At 39.8% G+C, this 13,804-nt stretch overlaps 2 protein-coding genes and 1 long non-coding RNA gene across 5 annotated transcripts in view; 2 read left to right on the top strand and 1 right to left on the bottom strand.

The window, feature by feature from the left end:
* Positions 1-12,160, top strand: part of LOC106521701 (protein kintoun) — a 26,710-nt gene extending 14,550 nt beyond the window's left edge. The window contains exon 2 of the mRNA XM_014014386.1: positions 12,066-12,160. The gene's annotated coding sequence lies outside the window, so the exon portion shown is untranslated. The remainder of the gene's footprint in view (positions 1-12,065) is intronic.
* grhl1 (grainyhead-like transcription factor 1) overlaps positions 7,580-13,804 on the bottom strand; it is an 18,331-nt gene continuing 12,106 nt past the window's right edge. For all 3 annotated transcript variants that reach the window (XM_014014356.1, XM_014014365.1, XM_014014372.1), the window contains 3 exon segments: positions 7,580-8,796; positions 11,586-11,650; positions 12,167-12,252. In XM_014014356.1, the coding sequence (XP_013869810.1) occupies positions 8,682-8,796; positions 11,586-11,650; positions 12,167-12,252 (266 nt within the window). In that variant the 3' untranslated portion in view covers positions 7,580-8,681.
* Positions 12,197-13,804, top strand: part of LOC106521732 (uncharacterized) — a 20,663-nt gene continuing 19,055 nt past the window's right edge. Inside the window, exon 1 of the long non-coding RNA XR_001310703.1 lies at positions 12,197-12,282. This is a non-coding gene — a long non-coding RNA (uncharacterized LOC106521732). The remainder of the gene's footprint in view (positions 12,283-13,804) is intronic.

Genomic DNA, 13,804 nt, shown 5'->3' with positions numbered 1-13,804 from the left:
ACCTACAGCGGGTCAATTAGTTCTTCAAATGATACTTTTAAGTTAATTTTATAGTTTTGTGATATTAATAATGCTAATGTATTGATAATTTTCTAGTTTTGATTTAAGTTTGCTTGTTTAGCGTCATCACAGTTGCTAGGTGACAAGACGTACGCCAGGGTAAGGAGGGGAGGCTAGACCGTCCAAATCCACAGCCTCTTATTTTCCGGTCTTCCCGGTCTACCAAGGACCCGGCCCGCCGAGACCGGGGAGTCTYGGTCCTCCGGAGGACCCGGCCTGTCGTTTTGGACACAGCCTTTATCTGAAAATGACTCAAAATAATCTACAGAAACATCTGATTCTTTGCAGTCTGTTGTTAGCCGTTTGTAACAACTCTTTCAGGCATTCCCCTTTGACATCACTTCCTGTTTCTGCTCATGCAAATATCTCAACAACTGTTTGTTTCAGTGTCGTGAATTTCTGTTTGCAATTAATCATGAACGTTATCTTTCCAAATGTGCACTCAAATATATCACTTAAATTTAATATCACAGGTACTTTAAGCAATAAAAGGACATTTTCTCACTGTGTTTCAATGGAAAGCCTCAGTTCACACACAGACCTATGGGTTGCTACACAATGTTTACTACGTACATTCAGTCTGAGTACAATGTGTCCTGAAGTCAGCACAGCGCTGAAGGATGCTTTMTGCACCACACAACACGTGACTCGGCCCGCTCTCCTCCTACACGCCAGGAACGAGCAACAACAGGGATTTCTCATCAAGTACGTGGCCTCTGATTGGTCAGAGTCTGATACTGAAGCTAATCTGTTGCTATGAGAGACTGATTTGTGCGCCGCTGACTCTCCATCTGTTGTCCTGGAAACCCTAGAAACAGGAGGCAGGTTTATCAGAGCTGCCCAGAGGAGCTTTCCTGGAGACGAAGACACAATGTCCAAGTCTCCATGATATCGTTAAAGGGTACACTTTGTACCACTTCCTGTTCCTGTCTGCTCGTCTGGCTCTGCAGGGAAAAGGTGCAGTGGATCGCCACTTCAAGCACACGCTGTTTTCCTCGTGAAAGTCTTCCAGCTACCAGTGGAGTCTCCAAAAATGATTTATTGGAGTGGCACWCCAAAACCAATATTTACAGTTGATATCACTTGAGTAAACCACTGTTATTACTTAATTTATTAAAGGGATCCCTGACTAGTTGATATTATTTGATAAACATTTATTTTATTTATGAAAACTAGACTGTATAAATACTGTAGGCTGTTTAGTTTTTATAAATTAAAAAYGCAACATTGCCACACGGACGTTGCCATGTTGTTTACATCACAAATATATATGATATGTGGAGCCTCAAGCACTATGCGAGTGGTTCTTTTTGCTAATACCACTGCAATACAAATTTACCTTTTTGGTATAAATAAAGTAACCAAACCAAAACAAGCAAAGCATTCTGGGTAAGTGACATAAACTTGCTGCTTCGGTGCAAAGACTATGCGGCTTGAAAGTTAATTTTYGACAATGTCTGACATTAAGCCCTTTTAAATTAAACCGTCCTGCATGAGGAGGCGAGCTCACCTGCTCATGTGACGTTTGTGGAGCAGAAACAGAGGAGCAGCAGCAGCCAGCAGGTTGGCAGTAAAATGCTCATTATTAACTATCAGAAACTGTTGTAATCTTTCTGACGGAACAAAATTCGTGGAAAATTATAGCAATGAAGAAAGTTGAAAGAATAAAGAAAAATAAAATGCTGTCGATAACACGCTCAGAATAAAAGATAAACATTTAGTTGTTAAAGTCAAGGTCTGTTTATTAAAAATTGCTAAGAGGATTGTGTGTTTAAGAGTTAGTGTGTGTGGATTTGTTTTGGTTTATTGTGAGGACCCACTGACAACCAACTGACTGGTTTTATTAGCTGTAGAGGAGTTTACATGTATATTGTTTTGACAACTGTCATGGTGGAGTGGCCTGCCTTCTGGAGAGCATGATGTCACGTACAAAGGGTCAATATGGCTTTAGCTCTAGAGTTAATAAATATATTATTAGTTCCCAAGCTAATAAGTATAGCGTTATCTCGTAAGACAATATAGAGGAAACTGGGGTAAGTTAGTGTAAGGTGAGCCACCTCTGTTAGGAAATGTAAAACAATATTGATCATGTGACCAAATAGTTAGGAGGAAGGCATCATTTCATGGAGTCTGTAAAGGTAAGAACCACATAGTTAAATTGGTTAGACTTTTATTTCTAAAAAATCTATTTTCACCCTTGAAAGTGAAATTAGTCTATCATATGTTTAATAGGAATTGTGTTTAGCCCTTATACATCAATTCATGTATCTGTGAGCTACAACATGAGGTTAAAAACCCAACATAAAAGTGTAGCATTATAGCTGTGAGAAAAAATAAAGTGAAATTGTAGCTTTGGGATAAGTTGAGCCACTGGCTCCTTCCTTATGTTAAGAAACTATGATTCTGGAACAAGGATTCACTGTTTGCTTCAAAAGCACTCTTGTATTTTGTTCTTTTGTTGTTGTTGTTGTTGTTGTTGTTGTTTTTAATAAACAGCAGTTTAGCTGTAATTTGTAACAGTAAAAAAAGTTTTTGATTTGTGTACAACAAATAAAATATGCTTGATGGGGAATGAGACAACTTTTGTTTGAACATACTATATTATCGAAACACTTATGTTTGCACTTATTCTGATTGTTTGAAGAGATGCACAATATCATGAAATATATGCAGATATATAAATTAGCGCCCAAATTATGGTTGTCTTAATGTAGTGATACTAAATGTGAAAAATGGCTCATCTTACCCCAGTCTCCCTATTTACTGTAACTCAGTGGCCACTTTATAAGGTACACCTTGCCAGTACCGAGTTGGACCCCCTTTTGTCTTCAGAACTGTCTTAATCCTTCGTGGCATAGATTCAACAAGGTACTGGTACCTCAGAGAGTCTGGTCAATATTGACWTGATGGCATCACGCAGTTGCTCAGATTTGTCYGCTGCACATCCAGGATGTTAATCTCCAGTTCCCCTACGTCCCAAAGGTGCTCTATTGGATTGAGATCTGGTGACTGTGGAGGCCATTTGAGTACAGTGAACTCATTGTTGTGTTTAAGAAACCAGTCTGAGATGATTCACTCTTTATGATATGGCTTGTTATCCTGCTGGAAGAAGCCATCAGAAGATGGGTACATTGTGGTCATAAAGGGATGGACATGGTCAGCAGCAATACTCAGGTAGGCTGTGGCATTGACACGATGCTCAACTGGTACTAATGGGCCCAAAGTGTGCCAGGAATATATCCCCCACACCATTGCACCACCACCAGCCTGAACCAGTGATACAAGGCAGGATGGATCCACGCTTTCATGTAGTTGATGCCATATTCTGACCCTACCATCCGAATGTCGCAGCAGAAATCAAGACTCATCAGACCAGGTAARGTTTTTCCAATCTTCTATTGTCCATTTTTGGTGAGCCTGTGTGAATTGTAGCCTCAGTTTCCTGTTCTTAGCTGACAGGACTGGGACCCAGTGTGGTCTTCTGCTGTAGCCCATCCACCTCAAGGTTTGWTGTATTGTGTGTTCAGAGATGCTCTTCTGCAGACCTCGGTTGTAACGAGTGGTTATTTGAGTTACTGTTGTCGTTCTATCAGCTCGAACCAGTCTGGCCATTCTCCTCTGACCTCGGGCATCAACAAGGCGTTTGTACCCACAGAACTGCCGCTCACTGGATGTTTTCTCTTTTTCGCACCATTCTCTGTGAACCCTAGAGATGATTGTGGGTGAAAATCACAGTAGATCAGCAGTTTCTGAAATACTCAGACCAGCCCGTCTGGCACCAACAACTATGCCACGTTCAACACTTAAAGTGTTTGTGACATGCATATTCTTCAAATACAAAAATACAAAGAAAACACCTTTATATTTAAGAAAGTTCGAATAATACACACAATTTTACCCATTTTGTCCCTTAACTGGCATATATTTTTGAACTTGGCTCAGCCAAAGTAAAACAGGACGTGACATCAAAGGGGAACTCTAACAAAGYAAAATCTCTGGTCTTTGTTTATTGAAACAGTAATATTTGGACTCTGACTTTTCCTTATCTCTCTCTGAATGTGCCTCAAAATAGTCTAAAGAAATATCAGATTCTTCTCTACAGTCTGGGTTGTTGGCTGTTGTAGCAATGCTCTGTTCACATACAGACATTCCCCTTTGACATCACTTCCTGTTGCTTCACAGGCCAATATCTCAACAACTGTTCATCTCAGCAACATCAAATTTCTTTTGCAATATTTTATCAATGTCATCTTTCAAATAATGAATTCATATGTATTACAAAATTTTGACATCACAGACACTTTAAATCACCTTTCTTCCCCATTCTGATGCTCGGTTTGAACTGCAACAGATCATTTTGGCATGTCTACATGCCAAAATGCATCGAGTCGCTGCCATTTGATTGGCTGATTCAACATTTGCATTAATGAGCAGTTGGACAGGTGTACCTAATAAAGTGGCAGATGAGTGTATATACATATATCATTAGCTACAGCACTAATTTACTAAACCCAAGTCTAAATTCAAGTCTAGTCCAACAAGTCATGTAACTTTTAAGCTTAACCACACAAAACTGTGCTGCACAAGAAAACACTTTGGTGTGTGTTTATATTTTTAAAACCATCAAAGTCAAAAGAAAGAACAAGAGCAGATGGTAGATAACACCTGAAGGCCTGGCAGCGAGGCGATGTTGAAGTGGCCAGTGGGTTAAACTCTAACTAAATGAGGTTTTCCTCTCTTTACCTGCTCGGTCTTATGTTTTATGATGGTTCCTGAGAAGCTAACAGCCATGGATGCTGCAGGAACTGCAAATACATGAGAATAAATCCATAAAATCTGACGTCAAATCAACAAATGAAACACGATAAGCTGCTTGAATATCCAAAATATAACGTAAGTTATTTGTACATTATCTACACTGAGGCAATCCCTGTTTTACAAAATGCTTTAAGAAGATGAAACAGCAAAGGGAAACAAAGTGTGAAAACATTTTAGTTAAATCAACTTTTATCTGGCTTACGAGTGAAAAAACAAACAGATTGATAAGTTTATTTCCGGAAATAGATTTCATAACATTATAATTTACCTTATCTCACTGAAGCCACTTTTTAAAAACTATTCATTTTGTATGGTGAAGAATAAATATTATGATACATGACTCTGTGCTTTAATCAAATTAGATTTTTGAGTTTATTCAAGTATTTTTTATGAATAGGCACACAAAAGTAACTTTAGGTATTAGTGCTGAGTAATATTCCTCAATAATGCACAATGTTAAACAAAGATAGATTTTATTTATAATTTCTTAAAGAATAAATGTAAAATGAGCACGAGGAGGGAAAAGAATCTTGATAGTGTTTGATTGTAACTCAGGAGGTGGAGCAGGTTGTTCATTCAGCACAGACCATTTATTAATTTGCTTTATATTTATATATATTTTAAAACTTTTTCTTGTCTCTGTGGACCTACAAGTGTTTTCAATGAATGAATGAATAAATCAATCAATCACAATTTTAAAAGTGTGTTGCAATGTTGGCATCAGTGGTAACTTCTTGTGATTATTGTTCTGCACTTATTTTATCACAGGCATTTAAATTCTGTACATAATACACTCACCYGCCACTTTATTAGGTACACCTGTCCAACTGCTCGTTAACACTTAATTTCTAATCAGCCAATCACATGGCGGCAACTCAGTGCATTTAGGCATGTAGACATGGTCAAGACAATCTCCTGCAGTTCAAACCGAGCATCAGTATGGGGAAGAAAGGTGATTTGAGTGCCTTTGAACGTGYCATGGTTGTTGGTGCCAGAAGGGCTGGTCTGAGTATTTCAGAAACTGCTGATCTACTGGGATTTTCACACACAAACATCTCTAGGGTTTACAGAGAATGATCCGAAAAAGAAAAAACATCCAGTGAGCGGCAGTCCTGTGGGCGGAAATGCCTTGTTGATGCCAGAGGTCAGAGGAGAATGGGCAGACTGGTTRGAGCTGATAGAAAGGCAACAGTGACTCAAATAACCACCCGTTACAACCAAGGTAGGCAGAAGAGCATCTCTGAARGCACAGTACGTCGAACTTTGAGGCAGATGGGCTTCAGCAGCAGAAGACCACACCGGGTGCCACTCCTTTCAGCTAAGAACAGGAAACTGAGGCTACAATTTGCACAAGCTCATCGAAATTGGACAAGAGAAGATTGGAAAAACGTTGCCTGGTCGGATGAGTCTCGATTTCTGCTGCGACATTCGGATGGTCAGAATTTGGCATCAACAACATGAAAGCATGGATCCATCCTGCCTTGTATCAACGGTTCAGGCAGGTGGTGGTGGTGTCATGGTGTGGAGAATCTTTTCTTGGCACTCTTTGGGCCCCTTGGTACCAATTGAGCATCGTTGCAACGCCACAGCCTACCTGAGTATTGTTGCTGACCATGTCCATCCCTTTATGACCACAATGTACCCAACATCTGATGGCTACTTTCAGCAGGATAATGCGCCATGTCATAAAGCTGGAATCATCTCAGACTGGTTTCTTGAACATGACAATGAGTTCACTGTACTCAAATGGCCTCCACAGTCACCAGATCTCAATCCAATAGAGCATCTTTGGGATGTGGTGGAACGGGAGATTCGCATCATGGATGTGCAGCCGACAAATCTGCGGCAACTGTGTGATGCCATCATGTCAATATGGACCAAAATCTCTGAGGAATGCTTCCAGCACCTTGTTGAATCTATGCCACGAAGAATTGAGGCAGTTCTGAAGGCAAAAGGGGGTCCAACCCGTTACTAGCGTGGTGTACCTAATTAAGTGGCCGGTGAGTGTATATGACAGCTAAGAACTCCTTAAATGCCACTGCAGTTGTCTACATTAATGTCTATCATTTGGTAATTTTAGTTTACCTTTTTATACTAATGTGAGTGATTTAGTAAAATTGGGCTAACAGCCAGTATTCAAGGTTGGTGTTTAAATCTAGTTTTTTTGATAATTTGCACCAGTTTACTTTTATGTCCAAATGTCTATTTAATTTAGTTTTATTGGTATATTTCTGTTGTGACAGCACACTGTCATGTAATGTTACTGGATGTCAGAAAGAAACAGGTAGATTGTTTATATCTGATAAAAAGGACCGGAAGAAGGCATTTAGATAATGCATTGCAAAACAATGACATTTAAGAAGTGCTATAGTACCTGTCAAAAAGTCAATTTGGTATATAAGTGTATTTTTTTATTACTTCTTGATTTATGTCTAGTCTTTTACAGGGTTAGGAGAAAAATCACGAACYTTAAAAAAGTGGGGCAACATTTTCAGCTTGGTTTCCGTCAGAGCAGCTTCCTTGGCAGGAGGCTGTCGAATCATTCATGTTTCCTCTCTGCACCATTTGAATCCATGCCCAGACATCTGCTCCCGTTGCAGTAAAACTGATGACAGACTAAATACTATTTTATTAAAACCATAAAAATCTAAAACCAGTGAAAAGTAAATAAAGCATGAGTAAAGTCTCAACCTACGAACCATGGCAGCCAATAGAGCTTTTATTGGACACTTTGTACAATAAATCCTTGTTGTATAATGTTGGAATAACTTCATATAAAAGTACATGTAGATATATTAGAAATAATAGAAAGCTGATTAATATATGTAGAGACCCACCTCCATTTTCTTAATAAATATTTACACAAGTACTGAAATATAAAAAAAGGGTTCATACGGATCCTTTTTCCAGTCAATATCTACAACAATATTTTCATTAAAAAAAAGATCAGTGTGTAAATTATGGCAATAGAGGAATAATTTTCTCTGAATGTGCCTGAGCATTATTGCACTGCAGGGACAGCCTAGATATTATTAACTGACCTACTCTATCAACATTCAGAAACACAACAACGTAATACTTAAAAGAGCATCTTATTTAAACTGATTTAAAAGGAAAACATTTTTTAAGTATTTTCATTCAAAATAGCATCATATCCTAAAAAAACAAACATTTACAGCATTCTATAACCATATGTTGACATCCCAAATACTGCCATACTGTTTAGTATTAACACAGAACCACAAAGGCTCATCAGCAATTCACTGCCGTCTTTTCGAGTGCAAAATATTCAACTTTGCAGACTGCAGTCATCAGTGCTATATGGCTTTCTGGAAGGAAAAAAAAACAATGTCTTTTCACAATAAAAGTCCAGCCTATGAATAAAGACACTCTGCTGCTTGCATAGCTTGAGGTATAGCAGCTCCACAACTGTTCTGCAACCATGAACAATATTTATAAAAAAAGTAGCCACTTTTATATATGAGTTACAGATCAGATTTTTTTTACTAAAAACAAAGAACATCCTAATATTCAAATATGTCCTCACTTTGCAACTGCTACGCACACACATAAAAACATCTTATATTTAATCACAAAATTTACATCTCAAATTTAGCACTGTTTGTTTTCTTTTTTTTAAAAAAGGTCCAGCTTTGATTTACCAATTTTTTGGACTTTCTTTCTTGCTTGACACCAAACAGCACAAAGACCACATTATTTAAGTTTCAGATCCAGTCCAGAATCGCTGTAAAGCCAGAAGTGTAAACCTCCATTTATTTCCCGTCGCTGTMTGGCTCCTCCAATCAGATCTCAGTGAGGGTTAGTTTGTACATGCCGCCAATTTCCTCCATGCTGATCTGAAAGGTGTCTTCATTGGAGTAGTGTTTGATGATGTTGTCGTCCATGTGGACTAGAATACTGTTAAACACAGAAGCGGGTCGATACAATTAGCGTTGGGCGACATYGGCAAAAAATTCATCACGATTAACTGGAGAAGGGGGTCTCTACAATCACTAAGTGGGAGGTTCTTATGGTGTGGGAGGAGTCTGTTAAAGACATGATTGGTCAGGCTGACTATTTTGAGTGGGGTTTGAAGAATCGATTCAGATGGATGAATGCTGGGAAGCTGTAGGGGACGTCTAACAATTCAGTTTGGTCAAAACAGCCAGAAAGCAGCAAACTTTGAATAATAATATCATCATAACTCAAGACAGGAATGCAAGCTGCACAAAATTTGAACACTGTACTTTTCAAGGGACGTTTAACAGTTTGGTTCAGTCTGTACGTTCTGGCTTTTTTCCTCATTTTCCAGTTTATGGTTGTGTTTCAGGCGATTAGCAATGTGTTAGCATTAGCTCTACGTCGCAGTGACTTCTATAAGTCCCCAATCACAGTAATTGCCAAGTGCCAAATGTAAAATTAGTGACAGTTTTTCTGATGATTTATTGCTCAGAATTAAAACTTAGTTTCTCAAAACATTTTTAAATAAAAACGTATACAACAGGTAAGGTATTTACGACAGAGTATTAGTGCCACACAAGATTTTTTTTTATTTAATTATGAAAATAATATCCTAATAATAAAAGATTAAAGTCGTAATATTATGAAAAAAAGCCATAATCTTGCATTTTCCTATTTTTTAAATTCATTTTCCACCTGCTGTAGACAGCCATGCATGTCATTGTGTTTTTAAAGTAGTCCACGATAACTTCTGGGTCACTGTTAATACTTTCATCCAAATTACGTGACAATTAATGCAGCCATTGATATAGCTTCAGTTTATCCTATAGTTATTTGCAGAATCGTTTCAAAGTCCTGCTACTGATAATTTTATGTTTATGTGCTAAAATGTTGAGTAGCCATCTGTTCGTTTGTTTTCTTCCACTTATCTGAGGTTGGGTCACGGAGGCAGCAGCCTTTGCAGAGAAACCCAGACTTCCCTCTCCCCAGCCACTTCGGCCAGCTCATCTGGGGGAATCCCAAGGTGTTCCCAGGCCAGCTGAGAAACATAGTCCCTTCAGTGTGTCCTAAGTCTTCCTCTGGCTCTCCTCCCAGTGGGACATGCCCGGAACACCTCACCAGGGAGGCATCCTAACTAGATGCCCGAGCCACCTCAACTGGCTCCTCTCGACATAGAGGAGCAGCAGCTCTACTCCAAGTCCCTCCCGGATGACTGAGCTTCTCACCCTATCTCTAAGGGAGAGCCCAGACACCCTGCAGAGGAAACTCATTTCGTCTGTTTGCATCCGCGATCTCGTTCTTTCGGTCACTACCCAAAGCTTATGGCCATAGATGAGGGTAGGAACATAGACCGACTGGTAAATCGAGAGCTTTGCCTTCTGGCTCAGCTCTCGCTTCACCACGACAGACCGGTACAGCGCCCGCATCACTGCAGACGCTGCACCAAGCCGCCTGTTGATCTCCCGCTCCATTCTTCCCTCATTCATGAACAAGACCCCGAGATATTTATACTCCTCCACTTGGGGCAGGACCCCCTCCCCAACCTGGAGAAGGCACCCTACCGTTTTCCGGCTCAAGACCATGGTCTCGGATTTGGAGGCACTGATCTTCATCCCGGCCGCTTCACACTCYGCTGAGAAGCACTCCAGTGAGAGCTGGAGATCACGATCTGATGAAGCCAATAGGACTACATCATTCGCAAAAAGCAGAGATGTGATCCTAAAGTCACCAAAATGGATCCCCTCAACACCTTGGCTGCGCCTAGAAATTCTGTCCATGAAAGTTACGAACAGAATCGGTGACAAAGGGCAACCTTGGTGGAGTCCAACTCTCACCGGAAACGAGTCCGACTTACTACCAGCAATCCGGACCAAGCTCTGACACTGGTCGAACAGTCCGTATCAAAGGGCCTGGTACCCCATACTCCCGGAGTACCCCCCACAGGAGTCCCTGAGGGACACGAGGGGCAAACTCCCTTGCACCCTCCAGGACCCTGCRGAGGGTGTAGAGTTGGTCCAGTCTTCCACGACCAGGACGAAAACCACGCTGCTCTTCCTGAATCCGAGATTCTGAATAGACCTTACCAGGGAGGCTCAGAAGTGTGATCCCCCTATAGTTGGAACACACTCTGTGGCTCCCCTTTTTAAATAGGGGGACCAACACCCCAGTCTGCCAATCCAGGGGAACTGCCCCCGATGTCCACCCAATATTGTATTGAGTCGCGTCAACCAACACAACCACACAACATCCAGAGCCTTAAGGAACTCTGGYCGAATCTCATCCACCCCCCGGCGCCTTGCCACCGAGGAGCTTTTTAACCACCTCAGTGACCTCGGCAGCAGAGATTGGAGAGTCCAACCCAGGGTCCCCAGGCTCTTCTTCCTCATAGGAAAACGTGTCGGTGGGATTGAGGAGGTCTTTGAAGTATTCTGCCCACCGACCCACAGCGCCCCGAGTTGAGGTCAGCAGTGCACCATCTCCACCATAAATAGTGTTGGGGGCGAGTAGCATCTTTTAAAAACAACTTCACAAGTTGTTCAACATTCCTCATTTTAATGCAGAGGTAAGATTACTTTTTCTTGTAAAGGTTCTCATAATATTATCACTTTAATCTTGTAATATTCTGACTTTATTCATTCTCGTAATGAAAAAATAAGAAAAATCTTGTTATGTGGCCTTAAATACTCTGTCGTAGGTAATAACTGTTCGTGATCTTCTATGAATTTGGATTTAAAAGTCAGTCTCACCCTTTCTTGCACTTCTTGTAGACTTTTCCAACTTTGTCCAGAGGCAGCTCGTATTTCTCTGAAATCTGGTTCAGAAAAAAAAACAAATCATGTCAGGATTAAATTCTTACCCCCTCACTCACAAACAACTTTATTTTGATCCCACTGGCATGGTGTATTTCCTAGACTTTATTATCACAACTGAATGCCTAACCCTGACCTTTAGGACCAAASTTCAACGCTCAAACAGCACCTTTCACCTGTCCATGTCAAACGTTTTGTCATACGTTTGAGCTCTCAGCGATACACTCACGCAGGGGAACAAGTTGTTCTTGTGTCAAAAGACACTTCAAACTCAACTGCTCCACATAGCTAACTTACTGTACATGTTTAAACTTCTCAAGTTGCATCTTTGCCTTTTGGATATGTTGTCCCAAGAACAAAAAGTGAATTCTTCCTTCTTTTTTTTTCTCTCTCCCCTCACCTCCTCCTCCCACACAGTTTGTTTGACACAGAGAGAATTTGCCCTCCAGCTGCCGTGTGAACAGCTTTAAAGTCTGATGTGAAACGGGAACAGGAAGTCATAGGAACGAAGAACTCACAGCTTCCACCAGGCCTTGCAGCGTGGGATTCTTCAGCATGAGGGCATCAAACACCTCCTCTGATTCTTTGCGCACGTACAGCAGGACTGTGTGGTGAAAAGTGAAAGAAGACYGAGGTAAAATGTCAAAAAGAGGTAGACTGAGTGCAAATTTAAATCACGACTTGTTTCACTATTTAACAACTGAACTGACTRGAAAATTGGTGATTTACCCGTCTCAGTTTGTAAACAATCAGCTAACAGCAGAACCTGAATTAGCTTTTTTGCTAACTTCGAAAACCATTAGCWGACCAATTAGCTTCCATTAAATTAAGTTTTGCAAACTTTAAATACGGTAACAAACTAACACCACCAGTCTTTAGGTGGAAGCTAGGAGACAAAGACGTGTGACGCAGACTGAGTGACTATCATCTTAGCTGTTAGCGGTTAGCTATTAATGTTAGCTTCCACTAATTTTTACTTGTTCTATTTAACATTCATGAAACTATAGCCAATTTGTGGTGTGGACAAAATGTCGGTAATTGGATAGCGTTAGCCTCCGCTTATTTATTTATTTACATGTTTAGCATTAGTGAAGCAATATTTTTATTTAATGGCTTGTGAGTAAGAGAAGCTAACTTTATGATTAGCTGTGCCCACCACTGGAAGCTTGTTAATCAAAAAGTAGTTCCACCATTAATGTAACTAGATTTTATCGCCTTTCCTTTGAAAATTTGGTCAGAATTCATACATGAACGTAAAAGGTAGCGGCTAAGATGTAAAAAGAGGGAGGCAAACATCAGATTGGGATAGACTGGGGAGTTTCTGCATGTTTACTGAAATGTTTACAAAAATGTAAGGACATTTCTGTTACTTCTATTCTGTTGTTATGAGTACAAATCAAACGCTTAAACTAAGACAATATTGATTTCACTTTTCAGACCAGCAGTCCATTCATACAAAAAATGTCTATTTTCTTCATTATAGTATTTGTTTTAAATGTTAATGTTTGTGTGAAATAGGATGACTCTACTGTAGAGGTTAAACTCTTTGAAGACTGGATCTTAAAGCACTAATCTTTCTCTAAAAATAAATTGATATTTATTGGACAACATTACAAAAACTTTAAAATAAATATTGCAAATGATTCATTTAAATTAAGCAATATTATTATTTTTTGCAAAACAAAAACCAACAGACTGAATTTTCCCCCTGAGATAGCCTGTTTGATTGACTTTTTGAAGGCCAATGAGGAAAAAATGTTCAAGCAAAAGCAATTTTCCTGTCTAAAAAAKAGTCCAGTGACGCTAAATCAACTTGGTAAAATTAGAGGCTTTAAAATCTGTCATTTAAATATGAGAAGTCTTGTACCTAAACTGGATGAATTCAAAGTAATACTTGCTCAGACACAAGCACGTGTTATGGCTATATCAGAATCATGGCTGACTCCTGTTATACCAAATTCATTTCTTTCAGTTGAAAATGATTCATTGTATCGTAGAGACCGTACTGATAGGCTTGGAGGTGGTGTTGCAGTTTATGTTCACAAGAAATACTCACATTCTATGATAGAATTGTCAACGGTCAACTTTCATCATCTGCAATACAAATGTTTTCCTCTTATTTGACTGATAGGTGTCAGGTTGTGAAACATGGAAGC

The sequence above is a fragment of the Austrofundulus limnaeus genome, unplaced genomic scaffold, assembly GCF_001266775.1.
Source record: "Austrofundulus limnaeus strain Quisiro unplaced genomic scaffold, Austrofundulus_limnaeus-1.0 Scaffold2, whole genome shotgun sequence".
In the NCBI taxonomy this organism is placed as follows: Eukaryota; Metazoa; Chordata; class Actinopteri; order Cyprinodontiformes; family Rivulidae; genus Austrofundulus; species Austrofundulus limnaeus.
This window is presented reverse-complemented; position numbering and strand designations above follow the sequence as displayed.